The 27,837-nt window shown below is 32.6% G+C and overlaps 7 protein-coding genes across 17 annotated transcripts in view; 3 read left to right on the top strand and 4 right to left on the bottom strand.

Annotated features, from left to right (window-relative positions):
- LOC144847954 (dynein axonemal intermediate chain 7 homolog) overlaps positions 1–1,726 on the bottom strand; it is a 90,869-nt gene extending 89,143 nt beyond the window's left edge. The window contains exon 1 of the mRNA XM_078704574.1: positions 1,679–1,726. Within this exon, the coding sequence (XP_078560700.1) occupies positions 1,679–1,711 (33 nt within the window). The 5' untranslated portion in view covers positions 1,712–1,726. The remainder of the gene's footprint in view (positions 1–1,678) is intronic.
- The window catches only part of LOC144847970 (Y+L amino acid transporter 2-like), a 63,513-nt gene that overhangs the window by 26,338 nt on the left and 9,338 nt on the right, over positions 1–27,837 (top strand). The window contains exon 10 of one of the 2 annotated variants that reach the window (XR_013613814.1): positions 199–1,238. Coding sequence is in view for 1 of the 2 variants with exons in the window: in XM_078704601.1 (XP_078560727.1) it covers positions 199–266 (68 nt within the window). In the remaining variant the exon portion in view is untranslated. Of the gene's footprint in view, positions 1–198; positions 1,366–27,837 lie in introns of those variants that run through there. The other variant, XM_078704601.1, reaches the window with a different exon arrangement.
- On the top strand, positions 4,654–8,113 carry LOC144847988 (transcription initiation factor TFIID subunit 8-like). Of its 2 annotated transcripts, none has more exons than XM_078704631.1 (6): positions 4,654–4,737; positions 5,127–5,291; positions 5,641–5,799; positions 6,507–6,631; positions 7,062–7,209; positions 7,546–8,113. In XM_078704631.1, the coding sequence occupies exons 2-6, from the start codon at positions 5,150–5,152 to the stop codon at positions 7,830–7,832; spliced, it is 861 nt and encodes a 286-aa protein (XP_078560757.1). In that variant the 5' UTR covers positions 4,654–4,737; positions 5,127–5,149; the 3' UTR covers positions 7,833–8,113. The 2 variants fall into 2 exon arrangements, with proteins under 2 accessions (XP_078560757.1, XP_078560758.1); XM_078704632.1 differs by having other exon boundaries at positions 4,685–4,744; positions 5,143–5,291.
- Positions 8,313–12,716, bottom strand: LOC144847977 (protein adenylyltransferase FICD-like). The gene is made up of 2 exons (XM_078704614.1): positions 12,238–12,716; positions 8,313–10,742 (listed from the first exon to the last, which is right to left on the bottom strand). The coding sequence occupies exons 1-2, from the start codon at positions 12,458–12,460 to the stop codon at positions 9,682–9,684; spliced, it is 1,284 nt and encodes a 427-aa protein (XP_078560740.1). The 5' UTR covers positions 12,461–12,716; the 3' UTR covers positions 8,313–9,681.
- On the top strand, positions 12,810–18,416 carry LOC144847958 (ATP-dependent RNA helicase DDX51-like). The gene is made up of 14 exons (XM_078704583.1): positions 12,810–12,911; positions 13,631–14,177; positions 14,712–14,862; positions 14,963–15,108; positions 15,227–15,405; positions 15,515–15,626; positions 15,758–15,879; positions 16,031–16,052; positions 16,356–16,523; positions 16,696–16,811; positions 17,098–17,214; positions 17,498–17,663; positions 17,804–17,938; positions 18,240–18,416. Exons 1-14 carry the CDS (start codon positions 12,889–12,891, stop codon positions 18,267–18,269), a joined length of 2,034 nt encoding a protein of 677 aa, XP_078560709.1. The 5' UTR covers positions 12,810–12,888; the 3' UTR covers positions 18,270–18,416.
- Positions 16,136–27,837, bottom strand: part of LOC144847956 (SH3 domain-containing kinase-binding protein 1-like) — a 72,897-nt gene continuing 61,195 nt past the window's right edge. Inside the window, exon 16 of the transcript XR_013613813.1 lies at positions 16,136–16,146. The gene's annotated coding sequence lies outside the window, so the exon portion shown is untranslated. The remainder of the gene's footprint in view (positions 16,147–27,837) is intronic.
- LOC144847947 (kinesin-like protein KIF21A) overlaps positions 19,027–27,837 on the bottom strand; it is a 38,664-nt gene continuing 29,853 nt past the window's right edge. For 4 of the 9 annotated variants that reach the window (XM_078704553.1, XM_078704552.1, XM_078704555.1 and 1 more), the window contains 8 exons: positions 27,070–27,192; positions 24,279–24,421; positions 23,982–24,165; positions 23,562–23,723; positions 23,294–23,411; positions 22,536–22,706; positions 21,904–22,103; positions 19,183–21,002 (listed from right to left, as the gene is read on the bottom strand). In XM_078704553.1, the coding sequence (XP_078560679.1) occupies positions 20,870–21,002; positions 21,904–22,103; positions 22,536–22,706; positions 23,294–23,411; positions 23,562–23,723; positions 23,982–24,165; positions 24,279–24,421; positions 27,070–27,192 (1,234 nt within the window). In that variant the 3' untranslated portion in view covers positions 19,183–20,869. Of the gene's footprint in view, positions 21,003–21,903; positions 22,104–22,535; positions 22,707–23,293; positions 23,412–23,561; positions 23,724–23,981; positions 24,166–24,278; positions 24,422–25,374; positions 25,633–26,013; positions 26,083–27,069; positions 27,193–27,837 lie in introns of those variants that run through there. The other 5 variants (XM_078704556.1, XM_078704561.1, XM_078704557.1 and 2 more) reach the window with 4 other exon arrangements.

Genomic DNA, 27,837 nt, shown 5'->3' with positions numbered 1-27,837 from the left:
CAGACGTATGCCATGATACAGTGTCATTTATCGTTGAATACAGCCGCACGTGTTATATTGCTCCTATGATACAGGAAGAATAGTCAATATAAGATACCGAACCGAGAGATTCGGCCAAGGAATTACGATATTGATAGTGAATATAAATCTTTATAACTAATATATGATGCTCCAAGTTTTTTTGTTTTTTTATTTCAGAAAAAGTTACATATTTCTTACAGAAGTTGCTCCTGGTTGTAAAGCCTGACGAGAAGTTTTGCCACTAATCGTAACGCGTTTTTATACTTGTTGACGAAGTCAAAGAAACTCTATTTGACCTCCACCAACGCATTCAATGCCGTTGTCAAAACGTTAAATAACTTTTGCGTTTCTTAAAATGTGTTCCAGAACGAGTTACAGCTATAGAGATGAAGACCTAACGAGAACAATGCGTTTTAAGGGCTGATGTAAAAAAAAATAGCTACACCAATTACCTCCTTGTAAAATATAAATGTTTTTTGTTAAGTTTTAGCAAAGTAGTATTCTAGCATTGTTTTAAAAAATATTTTTATGATAAAATATTTAAATTGTTATGACGTGTTTACTATTTCATTACAAATTATCTTTAATTATAATACTTATGTAACAGATATTCTGTAGTCGTAAACCGCAAACAAATTGAACATATCGCGCTTGTAAAATTGTTATGGGCGGCCATTAGAGCCAAAATAGGCAAGTATACCATTTTTTTAAATATGGCATACGACATTTTCAGAATGTAGTTTGGGCAAGCAAATTTACACTTTTGTTGTCATAAAAGCCACCCATATTCATATGGTATAATGTTCCACACAATTTGTTTTCTTTACAGTAGCCTACGTAATCTCTGACGTAATAATCTTCATAAATATAGGAATTCTAAGAATCTACTTATTCATTTTCTCCTTAGTTTTTCATCAATTGATTTGTAATCACATTTTGAGCCTCGTTCAAAATCGTTAAAACTTGTCTATTCAGAAATCTCCACATCTGGAAATCCAAGGGTTAGAGCCCACGACCTATTTTAATAAAGGTCACATTTGCAATAAAGACTAAATTGACTATTTCAAATGTATAATTCAATTTGTACGAATCAAAGTAGGCCTACCCTACAGTGATTTTGACGATTGTCTTAATGTAGACATGGTTATGTTGTGAAATGACATATACACCTTTCACCTTGTATTTTGAATTACAATCATAGGCCTACAGCCAATCGAGTAATACCATAATGGCGACCTCGTAGAAATCTTTCTAGTTCGTAAAAATAAATTTAAATTTACTGTGAATAAAATTTAAAATGTTTGGTTTTCTTCCTATTAATATTTATATCATCATGCTAGCTAGCGCCATTATAATTATTTAGACATTTACGCGGGTGGGGGGGGGGGGGTGCAAGCCATGTATATATAGCAGTAGTAGGTCTATGCTTGTAGGCCTACGTTATTAGACACCTCTTTTCACCGTCCTGCTAGTGAACGTAACAATTTCTAATTTCTTAGAAAGAGTAGATTAGTAAACAGAGAGTGGTCGATTATAATTCCAGACAAATAGTATTTTGTATTAATAATTTTAGAAAAAGTGAATTATACAACGGCCAGTATGTTGGTAGCCGATTTAATAAAAACTATTCAAATACTGTAGAAATTTGTAAACTTACCATATTCAGACAATTCTGGTACAAAAAATCCATGACGTCATTTTAATTCGAGGTATAGAGTAAATCCTTAAAATCCATGACGTCATTTTATATCGAGGCATAGAGTGAATCCTTTAAATCCATGACGTCATTTTAAATCGAGGTATAAAGTAAATCCTTAAATCCATGACGAGGTCCAGCTCGTTAAATTAGTAATAAGTCCTGAAAATCAAACATTTTGGTTGTGAATTAAATACAATAATTTTTGTTTCCACTAAAATAATTGTATCAATTTGTATTATGTTCTTGTTGACAGTATTCACCAATACCCGGCAGTATGTATAAGATAGACAATAGATAGAATACCATGACCTATTGTAATTGACGGGTCTGATGGCAAAGAGACATGACGATGATCCATCACGAGAGAGACTAAAAAGTCCAATTGGGTGGAAAATAACTCCGAGAAGGGAGACGAGAATAAAATATGTAGGCCTAACATTCTTCTTATAAAGAAACCTACACAAATGGGCCAAATAGTGCATGGTGTCAAACTAAATAGAATCAACTTCCAATACTTATAGAAGAAGAACATTTTACTTTCTTGAGATGAAGATGTTATTCCCAGGCTGGAAGTCATAGTAGAAAATTAACAAAAATACAGCAGCGGGGCCTCCTAAGTAAATTCCTAGTGCAGCCAAGCCTTACTGATACCAGTAAGTAAAGTAATGCATAGGATGTATATTAGAGTGACACTAGGTCTAGGACTTGCAGGGTTTGGTCCGGGCTTATGAGGACCCCACAAACACTTATCAGGATGGTTGCTAGTTAATGGTTGTTAGTAATTACGTATCTTATTTCATGTGATGTCATATCACTACCATATTTGGACATATCACTACCATATTTGGACATATCACTACCATATTTGGGCATATCACCACCATATTTGGGCATATCACCACCATATTTGGGCACATCACACATTAATTTGTCAAACTAGACGTGTAGACAGAGCTTTAAAATGCAACCATTTCAAACATGCATACACGACAGAAGTGTGCCGCTGATGATGAAAGCAAGAGTTGTTTTTAAAAATATTCTGTGGGCGAAAATATTGGACTTGTGTAGGCGTAACAGACAGTACTAAGGATTATGGCCCGCTGTAAGCCAGGCTGCAGTATACGTATGATCTTTAGACGACCTAACCTGCTAAATATCATGTTTTAGCAGGTAATATCACTCTTGGTGGTCAGGAAGAAATCTAAAAAATAGTCTTACTTTTTTATGATATCTCCAATCATCACGAAAAGGCCTATACGTACCGTATTCAGGAATACGTACCGTATTCAAGTATACGTATACGACGCCAACAGCTTCCCATTTCCGCATTGTGTGTTACGTAACGCTAATTATAATATGCATACGCCGATATTTACCATGGAGGGTGACGAATGGTTTTGGCCCTAATTACGTTCAGTACAGTATGCTATAAAAACCACTATTTATCTGGACGTATCGGGGGACATAATAGTTGTTCTCCCGCGCTTGCGCTACGCAAAATTACCGTCGCGTCGTACACCAAAGAGACGCATCCACACACGTCATCGGGTGCACGCGTGCCTAAACTGTGTAGTGCCACTTTACTAACTCACAAGGTATACCTGTATTATGAAGAAACACTGTAGCAAAACTATAAAGGAAAATATCGACCTATTTTTTGGTAGCACAGTTCATAATCACTAATTGTATATTACCTTGTAGGCCTACCCCACGGGCTAAAGTCGATCATATTGTGTTTAAAAAAAATACATATACGGGTTACCGTACCCCCGGGCAATCTTTGAAACATTGCAGTAGAAATATACAGCAGAGGTTTTAAATTCACTGCCTGTGGCGTTCTACTCATGTTGGGTACATTCGTTGTATGTTTAACCTTCCCTTTTGACGCCAGCGAAGAAATGTGACAATATGATGACGTCATAGATATTACTTTACTGGTTCGTGGGAGTGAAATTGGTGGTTTGATTACAAGCGGCAAGTGAATTTAGGTAATTAGAGAGAAATGTTGAATGTTAAAAAAACAATAACCTGAAAGGATTTAAATATAGACCTAACGAAAACAAGACTGGTAGACATAATAATTGTGTTGCTAATAAAAATCACACCATTCGTTTTAGAATAACTATAATCAAAATAAACGCGGCAATTGTTAAACAGAACTCCGCAAAAAGACATGATCTCATTATACGAGAATCGATAAAAATCCAAAACAACCCTAACTCTACGATGGTGATGATGTAGGTTATAATCAATTTGACTTGTAACTGACGGTAAGTCCTTCATATCATACATTGTAAGCATACAGTACATGTTGTTTGTATACCTTCTTATTAACTTTCTGTAATGACTTATACACACTTCTTTCTGTATGCTTGCCCTATATACACTTTCTGTATGCATTCTCTATATACACTTTCTGTATGCGTGCCCTATATAAACTTTGTGTATGCAAGCCCAGTATACACGTACACTTTCTGACTTTTTTACAATATTGTGTTTTTCTTGGATTTATATTAAGATGATGATGTTATTTATTGCAAATGGGAAGCATGTCATTTAGTTGGGGGAATGGCGACATTAACGTAATTACATTTCTGATCATTTATGAAAGTTAACCGATCTTTGACCCCAATTCGCATTATACAGTATACACTATTATGTGTTGAACCATGTAAGTTTCAACTTATTTCTCCATGAGATTAGAGAGGTAGGCCTATACTAATATACTGCGACTGTCGATAACCGTATTTGTTTGTCTCTATGGGATGAGATTGGTACCAATTTGGCACTAACTGGATATATTTTAGTCAGGCCTATATACAAAACGTCTCTTAGCTGCTAGCATCAAGAAAGTTAGCCAACGTGTACTATATTATAAAACTCCATCCGCGTTCCATACAAAAACGGCAGCTCACAAAACAGCGCCACCACATTCTCTCTCTTTTTTTGATGCAGCAGCATTGAGAACGTCGTAAAACGACTCCATTTGTTTGTTTATATTTTCGAATTCTTTTATGGTAATTAGTAATTTACTGTTTGTAAAGAATACAACATAAATCATTATATTTCTAGTTGTTGTAGGTGTGCTTTGTATTTCCAATAGTATTCTTCTATCTAGTAGGCTAGCTAGGCCTCTAGCGATATAGAATAGTAGGCCCACGAAGTATTATTAATTACTTCTCCACACAGCAAAGGAGATAGAGACTTAATGGTTCCCACGGGGCAGGTCGGTTCGTCCTGGTTTAATGAACAAATTCATGTGGAAAGAAATTGTTATTCATACTTTAGCTTTTTGCGGCGGAAGACATATATACACATTGTAATAATTGTTTTCAATACAGTAGTAACTTTATAAAAATAAACTCACTAAAAAGTCTGTATCATCAGTTTATTTTATTTAATTAAGGTCTAACAAGGTCAAGGATCAGAATGTTTCCAAATGATGCGACTCAACTAACCGTAGCTAGACGACAAGCATTGTTTGTAGCTGTGGCTTCTATATGTCATGATGTTGGTTATGCAACTGCTGAGAAAGCATGCATAGAGACACTCACAGAAATGCTTCAAAGTTGTAAGAGAAATTTCTTTTAAATTTATGTAAATTTAATGTTCTATGAATTTATTACACCTACGCCTCAATTCATAAATTACTTGTTGGGATCATCTTATTATAAGGGTTAGGCAGTGATGTAGCCACAAGAAATAAAGTGGTTGAAAAGGAAACAATCTCAGTTGTTCAAGCCGCTGGGTTGTCATAGGCCTCTGTGAAAAAGTGGTCAGGTTGAAATCTTACCAACCGTACTGGTGGCTATGGCCCTGGCATTTTGACTCCTTTACCTGTACTCCGCACTATATGTTTCATCAGTTATAGCTATGTGAGGCATATGTTCACTGTTTGCATATTTCACATTTTTATTTAGATATAACTGAGCTTGGTAGAACATCTAGAATGCTTTGCGAGTTGTCCGGTAGAACGCTACCAGTAGTTAAAGATATTGCCATGGCAATAGTGGAAATGGGGTCGGATGTTAAAGATTTACAGACATTTACCAAACGCTGCAAGAAGACAACTCTGCATCGTAAGTACAGGGTTATGTTGGGTGCGAGTAGTTGAACATGCACACAAGGATGTAGCTAAAGTAGTGAATGGGTGTCTATGAGTGGGTGGAAATAATTGATGATTTTTATTTAAAGTAAAACATAAATACAAGGAAATTTGAGTGAAATTAGAATAATAAAAAGTGAAATTAAAACATTAACATTCAATATATAATAATTTATATAATAAATTTCATTTAAATTAATTTAACTATAATATTCTATGAATTACACCTGCGCCTCAGTTCATAAATTACTTGCCATATCTTAAGGCTTAAGCTCTGTCTGTCTACACTATCAAACTAGTTTGACAAAAAAATGTGTGATGTGCCCAAAATGGTAATATATACAAATAATATATAATATATACAAATAAATTAATACCATCGAATAAAATATAGAAAATAACTATAAAACCATAAACAATTGCCAAAAAACAAATTATATATTATATTAAGACCTACCAACAATATATGTATATCAAAAAAAAAAGTAAACTATTTCTAATTATTCAATATATTAAGACCTACCAACAATAGGTATAGAAGTTTCTTATATTTCTATAAAAACAATGGAATAAAAAATGACTAATAATTACACAAAATAATATGGTAGCTCATAAACTAATTTTAAAAATAAATAAATACAATATTATAAATGAAAAACAACAATTTGCTTTGATCTTCAGAGGAACAGATGCGTCAGGGAGCAACACCAAAAGTTCTACAAGCTGGCATTCGTAAACAACATCCAAACTACATACCTCAATACCTACCAGAATTCCCTGACCCACACGCATATATCAAAACAGCCGTGAGTATTTACTTAAGACCTTTATTGGTGTTTTTCGTTGTTGGTGTCAATTACACTAATGTACATTTACGACACGTTAGACTTAACTATGACATTTCAAACCGAATTAAGTTAAATCGATAATGTTTCACGATAAAATGTACAACTGCTTGTTTATACCACTCAGCCAATTTCCATTAGAGAGTTATTCAGTTCACTAGCATTTAGAGGTCAAATTAAGGATCATATTTGAAGGTCATAACAAGTTCAATTAGATTTAAACAAATTGTAAAAAAAACTAATAATATTGCATTATGTACTATAAAAATACAAAACAAAGTAAAAATATTTCATTTTTTTTAATAAATTCTCAATTCAGTAGGGCTTCTCAATTTTGGAAAGTTAATGACCAATATCATTGAAAATATATGTAAATTTAATATTTATATAGACCTATCGACAACAAGAAAGAGATTACCAGACCTTACGAGAAAAAGCAGCCACACAGAAACGTGACGTTGAGAGGGCGCTGACACGTTTTATTGCGAAAACTGGAGAGACACAGACTCTGTTTCCTGGCGATAGCAATCTTTTTCCATGTATGAAATTCATAATTACTATATAAAAGTGAATACAGTATATGGGGACAGATGCTAACATGTATTTGAATGGGGAATACTGTACACTTAAGTAATAAACTAATAATGATAACATTTTTTGTACAGTGAATAGTGCTCTGTCTACACTATCAAACTAGTCTGACAAAAAAAAAGTGTGATGTGCCCAAATATGGTAGTGATATGACATGTCCATATATGAACACATCACATTTTTTTTTTTTTTTTGATAGTGTAGACAAAGCTTAAGAATTAATGGGTTCCAAGATCGCAGACATTTCAGTATTATGATTTCTGTTCTTTCATATTTTATTACAGTGATAGCGTGCCAACCATCACCTCACCCATACCTACAAGCACTCTTACCACCAGAACATGAGGTACTAGCGATGGCAGAGGAAGATCTAATGAAGGAAAAAGCCAAAAAAGATTTGGAGGCTAAAGCCAATGAAGACGGGGAAAAGCTTGAGGAACAAAAAGTTAAAGAGGAAAAAATGATTGCAGGAACATTGAAAGATAAAAAGGACAAACGAGAGGCTAAATTTAATAACCCATATTTGAGAAGGGTTAAAAAACCAAAGGTTAAGAAATCAAAAGGGCGCTGATGACAACATGGATTGTAATAAACATATTACGTTATAAATATACTGTAATCAAGGTGATGTACAGTAGCTGGCAATCTAACCTCAATTCTATGTTTTGTTGGGGGTTTTTTTTTTTTGCTTCTTGGGTTGACAATGCAGCACTAAGAAGTTCTGTCCACACTATCAAACTTTGTGACAACAATGTGATGTGCCCATATCACTACCATATTTTGTTAAGTTGTTCTACACAAAATTGTTTGTATTTTGTCGATTTGTAAATATTAAAATAGAAAACTACTATACTATAGTGTATGTATCGTAGCATTTTTAAATATTTTTCTGTTCGGTCATAAATATAAAATATAGCTCCTCACATAAATAAAAAAGTGCAAGAAACTCAGAGCTATTGAATTGGGAATACAACTACGATATTAATAAAACAAAACTACACTAAAAATAAAACAAAACACTAAACAAATTTAAACATTATTTAATGCTTTATTTGATTCTCAACTGACCATTATATAAAAAATATATTTTAGCGATTTTCCAATGAAAATAAAATTATACATTTTCAATAAACACCACAATATTTTAGAGCCCAAAATGATATTGACTATTTTCAACGTAAAAAACAAAAAAAAACTAAAACAGATAATCTCATGCTGATTATAACGTTGTATTGCACTTTTACTATTTATAAACTTTCTCACCACAAAACCTTAATGACTTTGTACTACTGTATTATGTTATCGAAAATTACCTTACCCAAGTCTGTAGTAGTTATTGTTTTTCTATGTTGTTAATATTCCAGTCAGAAATTTGATATTTACAGTACAGTACCTGTATCCCACATATGAAACGCTACGTGTGCCTAATCTTTTTACCAATATTGAGTTGCATTGCCGTCTAAAACATAGACTACCTTTATACAAAAATATATCGAATCATAACCCGACAACTACTAGATCATATTAGGCCTGGAAGTGTAATTGTATGAACAATTTGGAAGTCAGTCTTAAGCTCTGTTTACACTATTAAACTAGTTTGACAAAAAAGTGTGATGTGGCCAAATATGGTTGCGATATGAGGTTATCGTGTCCATATATGGGCACATCACATTATTTTTGCCACATCAAGTTTTATAGTGTACAGTAGACAGAGCTTTAAACACAAATTAAACACACAGGAAAATACTATTATCTTTTATAGTAAACCCTTACAGTATTTTTAACAAGTAAACATTAAAATAAATGATTTAAAATACTATAAACTATATAAAAAAAACTATATAATGAAATAACATGATGTAGATATAATTTATCTTATTTAAAAATACATGTAGAGGTGGGGAACAAAGTAACCAAATTGGAATATATAATTTAATAATTTAAGTACAATTTATTGCATAATAATATATTCAGCAAATATTTAAATAAATATAGAAATGTTATAGCAATATACAGTAACATGAACATGCTTATAAATACCTTATAAATACCATCGTTAAAAATCAGCAAATTGCAATATAATGTTGCAGAATTCTTTGTATGGTTTGATGTTGCTATGATTTACTGTTAATGGAAGTCAGTTGTCAATGGCACCAAACCTAGCCTACCAAAGTGGCATAACATGTAGTGAACATAATATAGTACTGCAATTGTTTGCATAACATTTCTAATTACAATACTGGTATCACTGTACCATCAACTCTAAAAGTTGTGCATTTTTAGATTTGGAAAATGTTTACATAAACTACTTCATATAAATTCACAGGCATTAGAAAAACTCCGTATTAGTGACATATTGTATGGTATATAGCTGAAAAATTGAAATCATATAATATAATTATAATAATTAGTTATTTATACTATGGGCCAAGAATGATGGTTTTACCATCTTCAATTTCTGGAAATGTTGAATTTGGCGCATCTGAATAAAGCCATAAATAGGTATCTAACATACGCTCAGTACACCGGGCAATGAAGCGAATAAACGGTCGTATATCACCCTGGTTACCAGTCTTAATTGCTGTATAATATTCATGTCTTTCTGTCACTTTGACATCTATGGGAGGATAACCGGCTTGCATGAGTATAACGTTCATTAAAAGCCGAGAAGTCCTTCCATTCCCATCAACAAACGGGTGTATATGAACTAATTTATAATGAGCTAAAGCCGCTAGTTCTATTGGATGAAGATCTAATGCATCATTTGAATTCAACCAATCAATAAACTCTTGCATTAATTCATCTAACTCCGATGCTGCTGCGGGAATATGATCACCGACGAAAACTTGGTTAGTTCGAAAATTACCGGCTTCAATAGGATCAACATTACCCATAACTCTACGATGAATTTCTTGAATATCACGAATTGTTAAAGAACCAAATCGTTTTGACATCGTCTGGTTAATGTATTTCAATGCGGCACTCATACCAATGATTTCGTTATGTTCCATTATGCTCTTCCCAGGAACGGCCATTCCCGTTTCCATGACGTGCCGGACCTGTTCCAGCGTCATCGTATTCCCCTCGATCGCAGTGGTATGGTAAATATGTAAATAGTACAATTCTTTCTTTACTTTATCCAGCTCCGGGTGGTGTGAGGGAACTTTCATAAATTCTTCTTGTTTATTTTCAATGCGTTCTAACATCTGATTATCGATGTCTTTCACAATCACAGTTGTCCTTTTCATGTTGTCTAATGCTCTGCTATGACTGCCGTTGATGGTTAGCGCGCACGTGTATAAATGGTCCGCTTTGACGACATCATCACTTTCTATAAACTCGCCATATTCCGTCAATGCTTCTACATGAGTTGGATCTAAGACAAGTGCATGTTGGAATAGCTTATGTGCCTTTTCTTTTCTGCCTTGAAGTTTGGCATCTAATGCCTGGTTCAATGCAGCAAGGCTTTCACCTTTTATATCTAAGAACAAAGAATACATTATAATAATGATTACACCATTGCTTGACACATTCAGTGTGAAGAGTCTATTGTTGCTTCATACAGTAAGTTTATAATTGAACCTGTAGTGGACATATAAATATTTTTTTTATATAAAAAAAAACAAAAAAAGAACAAATTATACTGTATTAAAATATGTTAAAATATTATAGTATTACAAATACTATTAGCATTTAACAAAAAAAATAGCCGAAACGTAGCAAGTAAGTACTTGACAACTGGTTTAACAAAAAAGGTAACATTTTTTTTTTTAAATATCCATTTGAAACCAGATGAAATTTTTTGAGAACCTATTAGTATTGTTTGGCTACATAATACTAATAGCATAGAGTATATTATCATTATAATTAATAATACAGTTAATTAATTACAGTTTATTAAAATGATGTAATAAATATATAGGCCTAGGGTAGATGTACCAGACCTCGGCAATGTGCCAAACCTCGGCAGGTTGTATTTATATTAGTTATAATTAATTAAATAATTGATATTTTTTGTTTATCTTAACGTATAATATACTTTATTTATAGGTGGTAAATATAAACCACCGATCGTTTACTAGACACCAGCGAAACATGTCTGCCAGTAGCCATAAAAACTGAAACCTGAAAACCGGAAGTGACATTTCAGCAAAATAGACCAATGAGCTAACACCTGACTGTTCCATTTAAAGTTCCAGGGCATGAAAAATTACACACGAGGGACACGTCTGGGATTGAAATAGGCTCCTACTGTAGTGTAGCAACATTCCAGAATATTCCATTTTCAAACCAATGAAAAAATATAGGGTTTATGAGGGGTGTTAAGATGTTTGGTTGATAATTAATGATATGTGCCAGACTTCGGCACCTAACGGAAATAACTAATTAAATTAAATTATTTGCAATGTTGTTTATTAAATTTTATTCAAAATATAATTGTTGGTAAAATAAATTTAATATTGCTGTTTTTTGACTCATTTATTTCACATCTGGCCATGGCTAGGCCTAGCCTAGCTAGGCCTGCTATTTCATCGACGATCGATTGCGCAATCGCTCGCGCGTAATTCCAGGGCTTGCTTGGGCAGCGTATGCCGAGGATTGGCACACACATGCCGAGGTTTGGTACATAAATAAAAAACACATTTTTTATTATTGTTTGTTAATTATAAATATTTATTTGATAATACACACTGTATTTACTACTTATATAAATACTAAAAACTCTACCAAAAAATATTTTGTGATGCTTTTAAAAAACACACGTAAATAACGAATTTCCCTGTAACCTGCCGAGGTCTGGTACATCTACCCTATAGGCTATATATATTTGATTTGTCATTTAAAAAAAAAATCCTATATAAATAGAGGCTTTTACTTTAGAGTCTAGGCCTACTAACTACTTCTACTACTAGGCCTATACTATCTTAAAACACATTTACAAATTTGAATTCAATTCAATAAAATTAAAAACATACCTGGTCTTAAAAATGGCCGTTCCTTTACAGTGACAGGCCAATCTTTTAAGCCATCGTTTCTAAGGGGCCTACCAAGCAGACCAAGTTTGTATGGCTCATCTCCCGTTGGTTTCCCATCACGAAGTCTGGCTTGTTCGGTTATTGTCAACAAAACGTAGGCTAGAAGTATACCACTAAGAAAAACTAAAATAAGCGCCGATCTATCTTTAATAGACTCCTCCATTTGCTTTATACTTTGTAAAGTAATTTTAGAAACATTTTTGCACGATTAACTTGATAAATTGACAACTAATTAAAACATTTCCACAACATATTTGACAGTTCCTTTTTGTTTCGGATTTGGAGTGGGTGGTGACCTACTCAAGAATTCCTCAAATTTATTATATTACATTCTATTATTAAATAATCATACATTAACACTTTGAATGATAAAATATACGAATTTAATACTGTTATTTTTTTGCTAATACAAAATGTATATAAACTGTGGATTATTTGTAATTACAATTTACAATGTAACATTTTGTCGTATGTCAATATAAGAATTATTTGTCGGATTTTGATTGGACAGTGAAATCCAAAATGGCTGCACCCACATGTTTACCTCGTTGATTATTTTGTAACTGTGGTTTAAGTTAATTTAAAACAAACATGGCGTTGTTTACTATAAAAAGGTGTGTGGGTTAAATTGTAATATTATTTATTGTATGTAAGATCGACTATTTAGATGGATTTAATACGTCATAGACGTCTTAAACTGATCTTTAGCTAGCTAGGCCTAGCCTAGCCTACTCTCAGTCAGCTAGCTAGTAGTAGAGGCTAGACAGTACTTGAGCAAGTCACAGTGTGGGGCGACGAGTGATCTGATACTAGGCCTAGGTAATTGTAAGCCGGGTAGCGCTCGGTAGGATTTTATGTTATCAAATATAATATGCTATCATCATGTTTAATATCATTTATTTAGTATTTGTTTTATGAATTGTTTAATAATAGTTAAAACTAGTGATTTATACTCTAGTAGGGGGGCCTCTAGTAGTAGGTAGTATCTGGCATTGCTCCACACGTGCAATTCCAAAATAAGCCATTTACGTCAACCATGATGTGTAACGCTTTACTGATTACAATGTCATAACCGTGACTAATATTAACAATAACAATATTTTAATGGATTTTAATTATTTCTGTTTGAAAGCCTTGTAATCATGTTTTTATGTATAAACTACAACAATCAATAAGTATTTTTAATTCAATGTAAATTTAAAGATTTTGAAATTGAGGTTGGTGTGCTTTGGGTGATATGACGTATGTGAAAGAGTAAATTTCCAGTTGCTTCTGAGCTGCAATGAATATTTATAGACTAACCTAATGCTATAATTTTTTTTTTTTAAACCAGATTTCAGGGTGACAGTGTTGCAGATGATAAATCTCACCAACAAGCTTTGTTAGAAAACCTACAGCAAAGGATTAAAGCAAGAACAGAAAAAAGTAAATCATTGAACGATAATAGTACAAATGATCAATCTACAACAATCAAAAAGAAGCCAAAGAATAAAGTTAACAAAAAGACAAGTTCATCTTATGAAGATGATATAGATAAAGAAAGTGAGGCTGACAAAGATTTAGAAAGAAAAAAAAGAAAACATGTTAAATCTAATAATGACATAACAGATTACAAAGTTACTAAGAAGAAACAAAAGAAAAATAAGTTAAAGGAAGAAGAAAGTGATTTAAAATTGTCAAGTAATGAACAGGACATAAAAAAGCAGAAAAAGAAAAAGGTTAGGGATGAGGAAGATGACATTAAAGACCAGGATGTTGATAGTCCCATGGAGGAAGACAAAGATGAGGAGGATATGAATGAAGAAGATGTAGAAAAGAAAGATGAAGATTTAGATGTGTTTACTGTATTAGGTGATGTTGAAAACAAGAAAAAGAAAAAGGTATACACTTAACTTACCCGGTGAAATTCGCAACTTAGATATTTCTGTTAGTTCTTTTAAAACCAAATTATTAAATTATCTCAATATTTATTGTTAAAATAATTTTGATATTGAAAATGTGTGTAGTTGGTCGCTTTCTTGTAGATGCTTTAATTGTAGAACGTAATTATTTCTTTCTTTCTGTGCTCTGTTCTGGGTCAACCGTTGACCAACTAGCATAGCTGTTTGGTCTTTCCTTGCCCCCTTTTATAATTGTTTTGTCTTCTTTGTATTGTATATGGCAGAAAATTGAATAAAAATAAATAAACTTATTGATCAGTTAATATTACAGTGGCCAGGAAGCGAAAGCCCCTGGTTTAGCGCTCCTAATGGGCCCTCAAACTCTGGGTAGAGCTGGGGCATTTGGATTTAGCCAGATTACACCACTGATCCCCAGATATTTGCTCTTTATATATAATTATTCTGCATTTATAAGAAATAATCCAAAAATACTGTAAATATTCTAATCATAATGACACACTTTCTGTTGCATAGGTTCAACGAGTCCTTCCTGATTGGTTGGCACAACCAACAATCGTTGATCACGACATCAAACGTAACCAGACTGATGTATGTGATATGAAAGGACTTGACCAACGTATCATTACAATGCTGAAAGAGAATGACATCACTAATTTCTTCCCAGGTAACATAAAAAGAGGAGGTATAAAAACTTTAGACTGAATGCTTAATAGTACAAGATGTATACTAATGATCTTTACCATATTGGTGTTATTTCTTCTTAGTTCAGAGTAAAGTGATTCCTACAGTATTAGCCCCCTTGAGGCTTGGATTGCACATTGGTAATGTGGGTTACAGACCCAGAGACGTATGTGTGTCTGCCCCCACAGGCAGCGGGAAAACACTGGCTTTCGTCATTCCAGTTGTACAGGTAATACATCTATTTCTTATCCGAAAAAATCCAACATAATCATAAATCTATTAGAACCTAATATGCTTTCTATACCCAGCATTTAAATTAATCTGTACTTTGTACACTTTATTGGCAGGCTTTACTGGATCGTGTTATACCTCAAGTTAGAGCCTTGATTGTTTTACCAACAAAAGAATTAGCAGACCAGGTTTACACAGTGTTTTCATCATATTGCAGAAATACTGCCCTCAAGATAGCACTTGTCGCAGGTTCAAAACCATTTGCTAAGGAACAAGAACTACTAGTTCGTCAAAGGTGAAAACAAAACCATCTTCCTAATATTGAAGACAATTTTACGATAGGAATGCTGTTATATACTGTACACAAAAAGCATAATTATATTTTGTATCGTCTTTTACTTTAGGTCAGAGGGCTGTTTCTGTAGCTTGGTAGATATAGTTGTAGCAACACCAGGGAGGCTGGTAGACCACATCAACCTCACGGAAGGCTTTACCTTACAGCACCTGCGCTTTCTGGTATGTGTACCACCATTTATGCTAAGTACTCCCTAGCTTACTAAAAAAAAGTTAAGGGGGACGCAGGCCCTTTAAAATTACAATTGTAAGGAACTATTTCTTTCACTTATTACATGTTCTTTTACTAATAGGTGATTGATGAGGCAGATAGAATGATGGACAATGTATCAAAAGGTTGGATTGCAGAGGTTGAGAAGTCTGCATTCCCTGGTGGTGAGTGTCGACCAGTACCTGCCATTATCACACCTTCAAGGTACATACTTCTCATTTACAGTCTGTTACAATCTAATCATGGCTCCATGGTCTAATGCTCACAAGTATTTACAGTATTATTATAAATATTTAATCCAAAATCTGTTTGATATTATAATATACAATAACTATAATTGTTTTGTTTATTTCAGTGTATCAACAAGCTTTCCCCCAGTAAGTAAATCAACAGTAACTTTTTGTAACAATTAGTTTGCCTAGACACCAAAAAAATAAAAATAATAGTGACCATATCAAGGGCACTATTTTACTTGCAATCTTGCAAAGCTATACTAATTACTTAAGCTCTGTCTACACTATCAAACTTTATTTGACAACAAAAATTTGATGTGCCCATATATGGACATGATGTCATATCACTACCATATTTGGGTATATCACTGCCATGTTTGGGCACATCATTTTTTGTCAAACTAGTTTAGACAGAGCTTTAGAAATCATTTGTAACTTTTATTTCAGCTTCAGAAATTGTTATTTTCTGCCACTTTATCACAAAATCCGGAGAAATTAACCCAACTCAAGTTATTTCATCCTGAACTTTTGACATCTGTCATAAAAACAAGCGATGCAAACCATGACAACAAAGGAGAGTTTGTTGGAAAATTCACTACTCCAGTGGAACTAACAGTAAGTATTTATACGAGTGATATCTAAAATATAAAGATATCTAAAGATATATTAAAACCTACATTATTATTAACAAACATGAAATTGTTCAAAATGGACACCCCTTAACATGAAAATAGATAGTTCCAGCGTGAACTAATAATACATACAACATTTTTGTTTTATTTTAAAGGAGTTCATGATAAACTGTACAGCAGGCGAGAAACCATTGATGGTGTTACACCTGATAATAAACCTATGTTTCAATAATGTGCTGTGCTTCACAAATACCATAGAAGAAACTCATAGGTAAGAAAGAGTGGCACTGTAGCTTGGTGGGTCATGTTTGACCTAACACCATGTTTCTGGGTTCAATTATAAGAAAATGTGATCATGTTTCAATGGCTGTAGCAAATTGAAAATAGGGTAGGTAGTGGGATTTAAATTGTTAAAATTCTATGATTGTCTACTCAGAAATAAAGTACAATGGCTAGTGGATGCTATTCGATGTGCCATATATCACAAGATATCCTAGTAATCCTAACATTTAGATGTTTAGAGAATGCAAAAACTAAAACTTGTTTTCTTCCCCTAGGTTATACCTCCTTATAAAGGCTATTGGTAGTATCAACGTTGAAGAATTCTCTTCATTATTATCTAAGAAAAGAAGAGCAGAAATCCTAAAGAAATTTAAAGCGGGCAAAATACAGATGTAAGTGGTTTGTATAATGCAACGGTCCGAAGAAACTCCTGTTTTCCTACATATTCTATATATACTTTCTTTCAATTTAATTCCATAATTACTACTATTTTTATTTCATTTATATGTAATTTTACTTTCTATGGACCAGAGATTCCGAAATAAAAGATTGAATGAATGAATTTCAAAGTTTTTGAGAACCCAGCATTATAGTAAAATGTTGGTGGCAGTAAAAATGAAAAACATAAGATATTTTACATAGAACGCAGTATAAAAAATTTGCACACATTTTCAGCCTGATAGCATCAGATGCCATGGCCCGTGGAATGGATGTCGAGAATGTTCGCTGTGTGATCTCGTACGATGTGCCACCATTTATCAAAACATACATTCATCGTGTCGGTAGAACAGCTCGTGCTGGCAGAGCTGGGATAGCTTTCTCACTGGTTCAAAAGTCAGAGGTAGGCCTGAATAGGACTTACAAATGGGGTGTGTTAAAGGCCTCTGTTTCAATGGTATACTTGTTTATACCTAGGCTACCAAAAAGGCTTAGCTATATGCCTCTCTTTCAATGATTATAAATTTTTATTTTATAACTTAGGCTACCAAATTTAAAAGTATGCTATCAAATGTTGGTAAGACGGACATAAAGCCTCACAGAGTAAGACGACAACACCTAGAGTCACTTGAACAGCAGTATGAGGATGCCCTGCGTCAGCTTCAACTCACACTAAAGGTACCTAAAATCTGTGGTTCTTAATCTACCTATACTACCTACAACAATTCTGTATTGGTTTACAGAAAGAAATAACTGATTACTTACCATGAATTGACTTATTCTTGACCCTCTTGAACTATAATATTCCATGGCTAGGCCTAGAACTCCTAGGCCTAAAAGGGTAAGCCAGTAGGCCTACAGTCTGCACATACTTTCAATTTACTTGTGGAACAGAATTGACCTAGCAGTAACTGGTGCTGTACCTAATTTGCATACAGTCAGGTGTGTAAAAATTTAGACTGTTCCATTATTTTTTCAGGAGGAGAAAGCTATACAATATGCTGTGTAAAGTTCTGGATCATCAATAAAGTGAATGGCACATGGATAAATATTTTTTTGTCAGGATTAAAGAAGAAACAGCCAAATTTATTTATAATTTGAATGATAGGAAAGTGATAAAATAAACAGGATACAATAAGAAACATATTATTTGATGTAGCTTTTTATTAACGAAACATGCTAGGCAACTGTTTGCATGCACATTTCCATTCTGTAGAAATACATAAGAAATCAACTGAGGTAATAGAATGGTGGAAAAAATAATCCTGACGTACATATAACAAATAAATATTTATAATTCTTGTTAATCATGTCTCGTACAATTCCTTAAATAAACTACAATATATACAAAATTAACAAATTGTTGTTAAACAAATATTTTAATATTGCCCCTAACTTAGAGTATAACCTTAATACTTATTATATTCAGAAAAAGAAAATAAGAAAAACTGTCAAAAATAATACCCTGTCTGCTGCTGTGCTTCTCTGGGGGGGACAAATAAATCGTTTTCCTAAATCCGTACTTATTTATCTTAAAACTGCAACATTCTTGTGGCTTATTCAAATGCATGAATATTGTTACAAAAATAATGCTACAACAGCTGGTCACATGACACAATTACTTTCATTATTAATTTTTCAAATAGCTAATTTCGTTGATTTATATAAATTTCTACATATATTTACTTTCATATTCATAAACATTTTCATTATTCAGTTGTAACAAAGTTTTTACCTTGATGGAGATTGAATGGGATATTATGTTTATTCCACTTTAATAACAGTAAACTTTTGGCTTAATAAAACTTTATAAATATATTCTGCAAAAATGTAATAAATATGTCCCACACAAAAAAATACAAATACAGTATTTTAATAATGTCATAATGCATTTGGTCCTTTGTGAATATTACAATACAAACAAAAATTTAAATTGTCCAATATTAAACACTAAATAGAAAATTTGTAATAAATTTGTTTTCAAAATATCAACATAGAAGTCTATATTGGATATTAGAATTGTCCATTTTCTATAGCAGAAACCTTGCACACCAAACACACAGTTTGGTAAATAAATTGGACTTAATAATTTGGCAAATAATCATTCATCTGCATATTTTTTTATAAAAAATGAATGAAAAAAAACTATTTTCAGCCATACAACATCATAGTCGTAAATTCACCTTTTATTTATTTTTTAATACTAATTTATCAAATCATTTTTTAGCACACCAAGACAATTATTACATATTGTAACAAATCCATTTATTACGATACTTTTATAATTCTTCACCAAACAAAATGTTATTTTGTATGTGTTTTGTTTTTATTAAAAAGTTCCAATGATGGGGCAATAATTTAATAGTAGTATATTATAATTCTATAATTTATCTTTCTTTTAACTATTATATTAAATACCTCTTCCTGTTCGACCACCTTAAACTTTGTTTGAATATTTTTAGAAGTTTTTTTTCACATATACTGTACCAGAATTTAGGATAGTAATAATATTGCCAATTGCCATTTAGTCTTTGGTTTAAAAATTCCCATCCAAAAAATTGGGAGAAAGTTTAAAATTTTAATTACAAAAACAAAATCATGCTAAGTTCTATCTATAAAGTTAACTCTGAATTGCATTTTTTTTTTATTTTAAACAAAAACCAAGCATTTATAAACATCAAATACTACTACTACACATATTTCAAATTTGTACAAATTATATTCCTCTATTACATTTATTACTTTTTTAAACTGAAAATTATATATAATTCTTTTATTGCAATTTGGTGCAAATTAATACAAAACAAAAACAACAAAATCATTTCACATTTAGAAAAATTCTCGTTATCCCGCACACTTCAGCTGCTGGAAGATAGATGGTCTTCGCTGCTTTCCGACGAGTCCATGTCCAAGTTTCCACGAGGGCGCCAGACACTGATTGTTCGATCACTAGATATTTGATTAAAGCAAATAAAATAAAACATAAACCCAGCATTATGTTAGCAAACTACCCGTGATCTATTAGTATTAACATGTTACCTTTATTAATATACACCATAATATTGTGAAATGGTAACTTTATTTCCATATAAGGCATGAATTAAACCAAAAACAACATTTTATAAACAAATTTATGAATAAATAAAAGTCAGTATAACACAATTATTAAACTTTTTTTTGTTTTCTTTTTCTATTGTACTTGAAGAGCATATTGTTTACGAATATACATTCAATTACAACTAAATAACATATAAATTAATAATTACTTTATATAAAAGAAAACAAAAACTGGTTAGACTCATACAAACAAAAATAAAACTATTCATTAATAAAGGTAATAGGATTAGTAGCTTATGATAATACCCTCAATTTCCTCAGCTGACGTTCATTAATTAATAGTTAAGCTTTGTCTACACTATCAAACTTTATGTGACAAACAAATGTGATGTGCCCATATATCGTCATATCAATACCAAATTTAGGCACACCACACTAGTTTGATAGTGTAGACAGAGGTTTACAAATGATTTAAAGCTTCTAAATAATTTTGTATAGCAAATAAATAAAGATAATTTTACTAAATTGCTTCAAATAATAACCCGTACATGTTTAAATACTTGTGTAATTTTTCTTATGTCTACAAAATGAAACGCAATTGCATGGTTGGTGTAGATTGCGAATGGTTTGCCAGTGACCTAGTGACCCCCGACTTGATGATAAAATTCTCCATGCTTTTATATTGCTGGTGTGGTAATTAGGCATTGTTATTTAAGTTAGTAGAAATCGATTACGTTTGTGTTAGTAAAATGAAAACAAAAGCGAGGGAGAGAAGAAGAAAAAGAAATTAAAATGAGAATACGTTAATACACTGCAAACAATACATTACAATATGTAGTCTTTCATATCATCACATCAAATCCTAATATAATTCAAACATTTTTTATCAAACAATTTAGATAATAGGATAAGTAGTGGTTGGTATTTCTGACTATTCAACCCTTCAATGATTAAAGCTCTGTCTATACTATCAAACTTTATGTGACAAAACATGTAATGTGCTCATATATGGAGATGATGATGTCATATCACTACCATATTTGGGTATATACTACCATATTTGGGCACATCACACTTTTGTCAAACTAGTTTGATAGTGTAGGCAGAGCTTAAGGCACATGTTGTACGCAGTCATCTTTTAAATATTTTATTCCATGGTATCTGCACAAAATGTTAAAAATCACATTGAATGTTTTATAGGGTAGTGGTTGACCTAGGGTCTAATCATGTTTTTTTTTATGGTCTAGTGCACACAAGTTTGAGTACACTACTTCCACATACAGACCATCAGTGATAAGACTACATTACATTAATTAAGACAAGCATGATAACAACATGATTAAAATCACACAATCAAGCACAAGTTTCAAAACATGCGTTAAGGGTGGATTAGCAATGGATAAGGAAAAGAGATAATACAATCTGATACATAATTCATCTCTAAATCATTTTGAAAACAATAAAGTATGGTTAATTACTGAATAAAATATCATATGAAATACTGATAAGAAGATCAACCATTTATATAGTTTAAAAACATGAATTTCAAAATTTGAATAAAAATTAGGCCTACCCATGACACTTACCTAGATGCAGTGAACACATGTGTTGAGTTGGTTGCTATGCTGTTGATAGGGCTTGAATGCGCTTTCATCTCCCCTATCTGAGAACAGTCGGAAATGTTCCATAATTTCAGCTGGCCTCCTCTGCAGCCGCTTAGTAAACAATCTTTGCCTGGTAGGAAGTCTAGAGCACATATCCAATCTTTGTGTGCTCCATGGACTGACTAGAGAAAAGTTATACCATACATTGGTCAAATGTTTTGCCCTACTCTGACGTAAATTGGTACTTTATACTAAGTACATTGAGAATACTTAAGTAATTCTAGGGTGGGATTCGAACCCACGACCTCCAGATCACTAGCCTGGCTTTCATACCACCGAGCTTGCCCAAGCATGCAGTGAGTACTGCACCAACAGGATTGTAATTGTTTGTAACTACTGTGGATTAGCTTTACCTCAGGGTGTTGGGCAATTGGTCAGATGTTTGCCCTACTTTGACGTAATTTGTACATTATATTAAGTACATTGAGAATACTTGCTCTACTGTAGTTGCAAACAATTACAATACCATACATTAATAATATTATTAACATCAATACTATTATCAATCATAATCAACCATACTATGGACAGCCAATCTAAATTGTAGGCCAAACCTTTTGTAGTATTTGTTTCTCTAGGTCCCACTTCTTAATGCATGTGTCTCTAGATCCGCTAAACAAACAGCTACCGTTGATTGCGAGTGACTGAACACCATCAAAGTGAGGGGGGTCTAGCGTATGCTTAGGGGTAATAAGACCGGTAGCTCCTTGAGGAACCTCAAACAACTATAAAACAAAAGAAGAAATTGTATTATTTAACTGTCTTAAGCACTGTCTACACTATCAAACTAGTTTGACAAATAAAGTGTGATGTGCCCAAATATGATAGTGATATACACAAATATGGTAGTGATATGACATCATCATGTCCATATATGGGCACATCACATTGTTTATGTCACATAACGTTTGATAGTTTAGACAGAGCTTTAATAAATGTACCATATCAGAGAGTTATCAAGTATGCCTTTTTTCAATGTTGATTTGTTTTTTTACTGGGGTTGACCAAATTATACTTAGATCCCATTGCTATCTTAGGCGTGGTTCCCACTAAAACGCAACGCAACGTAACGCAGCGACGTATCGACGCAAAGTGATGTATTGCGTAATCGCAATTGGAAACCGACGACGCAACAGTGCTGTAAAAATCGCAGGTGTGATTTCACGCAGACGGGGGCAAACACAATGATTGGAAGGGCATTTTCTTACGTTGCGTAGATCGCGTTACATTGCGTCGCTAGTGGGAACCAAGCTTTAGAATCAAGATAACCATATCGAGGAAACAAAAGTGGAAAAACTACAATAAACATTACCTTTATATAGTGGTCTTTGGACCCTGTGATTACCACGTTCTTATCTTCTTGTGTCTCAACTCCTATACACATGACGGCAGATGAGTGACCCCCACTCAATTTGCACGTAGCCTGGAAGCTAAAACAATTAATTTAACAAAATTAGTCTAAAAAAAAAATGACACTCAAATAATAGTTGCAAAACAAAAGTTTCTGTTCTATTTATAAAATTAAGGTAGATTCTGATTTAAACTTTGTTAAAAATGTAACAATGAATTGATGTCCATACCTGTTTAAGTCCCAGACACGTACAATGTTACTGGCAGCGGAGTAAAGCTGCGTTCCCGCATTATTAATGGCTATGTCATTGATTTGATTCTCACCCGATGGCACGGCAACAGTGCGCGTACTGCTAGTGGCTACGCTGTTTGTAGTAACAAGTCCTGACGAACTGAATTAATCAAAAACAAAACACAAAATGTGAAGTCTAAAACTCTGTCTACACTATCAAACTAGTTTGACAAAAATGTGTGTGATGTGCCCAAATATGGTAGTGATATGCTTAAATATGGTAGTGATATGACATCATCATGTCCATATATGGGCACATCACATTAAGTTTGATAGTGTAGACAGAGCTTAAAAATAGTCACACAAGTCAAGGTGAGAGGTATGATGAAAAATGCTGTTATGTTTTGAAGAGCCTTACCTCAATGTTTTAATACATTTTCCACTATTTTCTCTGATATCCCAAACTTTGATATAAGAAGTAGATACACTAAACACAAGCTGTAACCTCTTACAATAACGTACAGATATTACGTTATTAGGATGACCTCCTAAGGTCAGTAATTCTTGACCAGTGTCCAGATTCCAAACTTTCACTGTTCGGTCTGTTTCATAAAAACATTAAAAACATTTTAAATCTACATGTAATAATGATATTTATTTTAGATTTGAACTTAGAACTGTGGATTTTGTAAGCAATATTATTAATGTACTGTACCTTTTGAACCGCTAAATAACATATCTTCTGTAGCTTGGACGGAAAGGACCGCCTTGGTGTGACCCTCTGCAGTGTATGTACAAATGAGTGGGGCCTTCTGGCCTTGCGTTTTATTGGTCACCGTCACCGGATTAATTGTACCTCTGAAAAAAAAACAACAACATATCATTTAAATATATTTCAATATTCATACAAAAATTGTGAGTATTCGTAACAAAATATAAGTTTTCAATGAAGCATATTCTAATTGCATATTTTGCATCATAAAAATATAAATCATATTACTCTTATGTTGCCTATACAGATTCTTGAATACCATCTTTGAATGTAAATTTTGGCAAACCTTAAACTTGGTTACATACTATATGTAATTAATATGCATTTTTGTCTTGCATAAATTAAATTAAAACTGTCTTACCGTATCAATTTCTATTTAATGTTTTACAATTTTATAAACAAAACAATTTATCATCCACATGCTAAATACTATTTACAATCAAGGGAGAGAGTAGATTTATTTATTTGTCAGGCAGCCTTACAAATAGATGCATACAAGATGAATTATATTTTGCCAAAGAACAATAACTTTATTTTGAAGAGTGTTGAGAATTAGGTTATAATATTCTCGCTCTTTTACAAACCAGCATGCACGATACTTTTGCGGACCAGCCTCTATTTTTGCATGCTAGTAGATTACACCATGCCCAGTCTGGCAAGAATATACCTCTGTTGACATTGATAAACTAAAAAATGCCTACGATAAACTGAGATATCGATGATAAAACGGTAAAACTTTCGGACACCCCTATTCAAGGGAGACTTCTATTACTGCAAATGCAATGACCAACCCCACGGGTACAATCCTCTTAAATGGATACTTTGTTAGGTCTTCAAATGTGTCCTCTAAATTATGGTTCTACCACATGTAAATATGCACTCCTGTATGGTTCAATTTTGTTTGGCTTCTTGTTTTTTTTTCGACTCTAAGATTTGAACCCAAGAACCCTGTGATTGGTAAGAAAGTTAACCACATGACTTACTTGAAAGAAACATTTAAAACATTATTTTGTGTTACGTGTTAGAAAATTCAGGCTTAATTCAAAATAATAATCCTAATCAAAAAAGTTTATGCAGCAATATCTGAACACAATGCAGGAATAGGCGTGCTACAACATACTTCTCAGCTGCCGGTGGTGTTGGTGAACCAGCTCTTTGAGACAAACGAGCTGCACACATATGCTGTTCCACAACTACTTGGGCTGACCTGGGAGTTGGGGAGGCTGACCTGGGGGTAGGGGATGCTGCTCTCTGCACAAGACGAGAAGCACAGCTATGGGCATCAAATGGGGGTGATCTAAATCAAATATTTTAACACTATATAATTTATTCTTATAAAATTTAGATAATATGGTTCAATAGCTTAGACATGCAACTTTGTCTATAATATGTTTGTTTAAATATTTTTAATGATCATTTGCGTTAATTTTTTATTTTTATTACAATGACAATTTTGTTGAAAATCATGCCATTAAAAGAGACCTTAGATTATATTTTATATTAATATAGATTATATGTATCAATATTTAATTATAAATTTATATTCATTTAATATTCTATATACCAAATTTTTACAAAATTTTTATTAAATAATTTATGAAAGTAATCATAATGAGTTTTTTCTGTTCTTTTAACTTGTTAATATGCAAGTTAGACATGCTACGTGCTCAGCACCTACTTTGATTGCGTCATAGGAGTGGGAGAGGATCTACCGCACATACGCTGAACGCCGTGATCAATTACTAATCTACAAAAAGCACCAATAATTCTCTTTTCACATCTCCTTCAATTTCTTTTTTTAAGGAATTAGTTCAAAAAAAAAACTTTTACAGAAAAATATTCAATACTGATAATTAGTACAAAAAATTGTAATTAGTAAACATGATTTTTAACGGATGCATATATAAATACTAGTTACAATATTAAAAAACAACAACATTTATAAAAATATTATTTGGAATGGGTAAAAATGATGATTAGTGGAAAGTTATATATTGAAATATTATTATGTGAACTTTACAACAAATAAATGGATTAATATAGATATTTAAGGACTAAAAGTGACATTTTAAAAAGTATACAAAAAATGTTTTGTGTAGAGGCCTCCTTTAGGACATCCCTATTCTTGGGACACCCATATTAAGGGGACATCCCTATTAAGGGGACATCCCAATTAAGGGGACATCCCTATTAAGGGGACACTTTCCCATTAAACGAATGAGGGGAAATAGTTATATTATGTTTGACACCATGGCCAACTATTCAGAGGACATACACTGTGTTTGATCTTAAAGTTGTCCACTTAATATGGGTTCTACTGTATAGAGTCAATGATTGATTTTATTATTTTTTTTCAATATTTCTAAAAAAATTGAAAAAGACATAGTAAAATAAATAAAATTGATATAATATGGATTGAGTAAATGTGCCATTTACAGATGTTGTAAACACAAAAATGTCACTTTTAAAAATGATTGACAACAAATATGTTAAACAAACAACAAATTGAAAAGGAAAAAACACATTTTTGCAATAATAAGTAAAACATTTTTTTGGCATGACAAACACGTTTTTGCAATATTAGAACAAAAGTGAAACAATTGTTTGCGACAAGAAAACAAACAGTTTCTTTGCAATGATTGAGTTGCAGGAAAGATTTGAAGAAGGAAGTTGAAAAGCTCAGAGAAAAAAATGAGCAACAGCTTTTGAAGAATATTGAGAGATGAAAACAAACCTGTCAACTGTAGCTTGGGCGGGCGAACTTGTGTGGGCGTACAATCGTGAAAAAACGTTCTGCTCGGATGAACGCCTAGTTTGGGGCGGTGAACCAGGCGGGGTGATGATGGGAACTGTTTCACTAATAGTCATTTAAAAAATGAAATGAAAAGAAAACTAAAAAGAAAAACGAAATATACACAGCAAACAAATGTAGAAAGCATGCATTATATACTATTAAGATTTTAGAAAGGTCAAAGTTTAAAGGTTAAAATTTAACCTCTGACCTGATGATTTATATACAGCTAAAAGCACATCATAAGAATCCAATTTTAAGTTTTAGAAAATCAAAGAGTTTTAATTAAAAGTTCTACTGTAAGGTAAAGATAGTTAACGCAGTTAAAGAACATCAGAAAAACCAAAGTTATTCAAAATATTTTAAATTAAATTATTTACAGACATAAGATCCATGATTATATAAATTTTTAATTCTCTTTATTATTTATTATTACTTATTAATATAAATTGGGTTTTTTTAAATTTTAATTCACGATACAATTTAATTTGTTAAATATATCAGTACTATTATTAATATATTTTAATCTTATATTTATATTTCATAAAAAAACCAAAATTACTATATTTAGTGGCATTAACAGCATATACAAAACGAAAATGAAAACACAAATAAAGAATATCTTGTTTCATTTTCTAATTCATGTAAATGATAATACGTTTATACTCAAGTGCTCAATACTGTTTTTCACAACTCAAATTACTGTACCAG

The sequence above is a fragment of the Antedon bifida genome, chromosome 7, assembly GCF_963402885.1.
Source record: "Antedon bifida chromosome 7, ecAntBifi1.1, whole genome shotgun sequence".
Taxonomy (NCBI): domain Eukaryota; kingdom Metazoa; phylum Echinodermata; class Crinoidea; order Comatulida; family Antedonidae; genus Antedon; species Antedon bifida.
Note: the sequence above shows the minus strand (reverse complement) of the source record. Positions and strands in the feature narration are given on the sequence as shown.

Coding starts and splice junctions, on each gene's coding strand:
- LOC144847988 (XM_078704631.1), top strand. CDS start 5,150: ATGTTTCCAAATGATGCGACTCAACTAACCGTAGCTAGACGACAAGCA. Junction 6,632..7,061: donor ACGCATATATCAAAACAGCC/GTGAGTATTTAC, acceptor ATATTTATATAG/ACCTATCGACAACAAGAAAG. Junction 7,210..7,545: donor CGATAGCAATCTTTTTCCAT/GTATGAAATTCA, acceptor ATTTTATTACAG/TGATAGCGTGCCAACCATCA.
- LOC144847977 (XM_078704614.1), bottom strand. CDS start 12,460: ATGGAGGAGTCTATTAAAGATAGATCGGCGCTTATTTTAGTTTTTCTT. Junction 10,743..12,237: donor ACGGCCATTTTTAAGACCAG/GTATGTTTTTAA, acceptor CTTTGTTCTTAG/ATATAAAAGGTGAAAGCCTT.
- LOC144847958 (XM_078704583.1), top strand. CDS start 12,889: ATGGCGTTGTTTACTATAAAAAG. Junction 15,880..16,030: donor GCCATTATCACACCTTCAAG/GTACATACTTCT, acceptor TGTTTATTTCAG/TGTATCAACAAGCTTTCCCC. Junction 17,215..17,497: donor AAAGCGGGCAAAATACAGAT/GTAAGTGGTTTG, acceptor ACACATTTTCAG/CCTGATAGCATCAGATGCCA.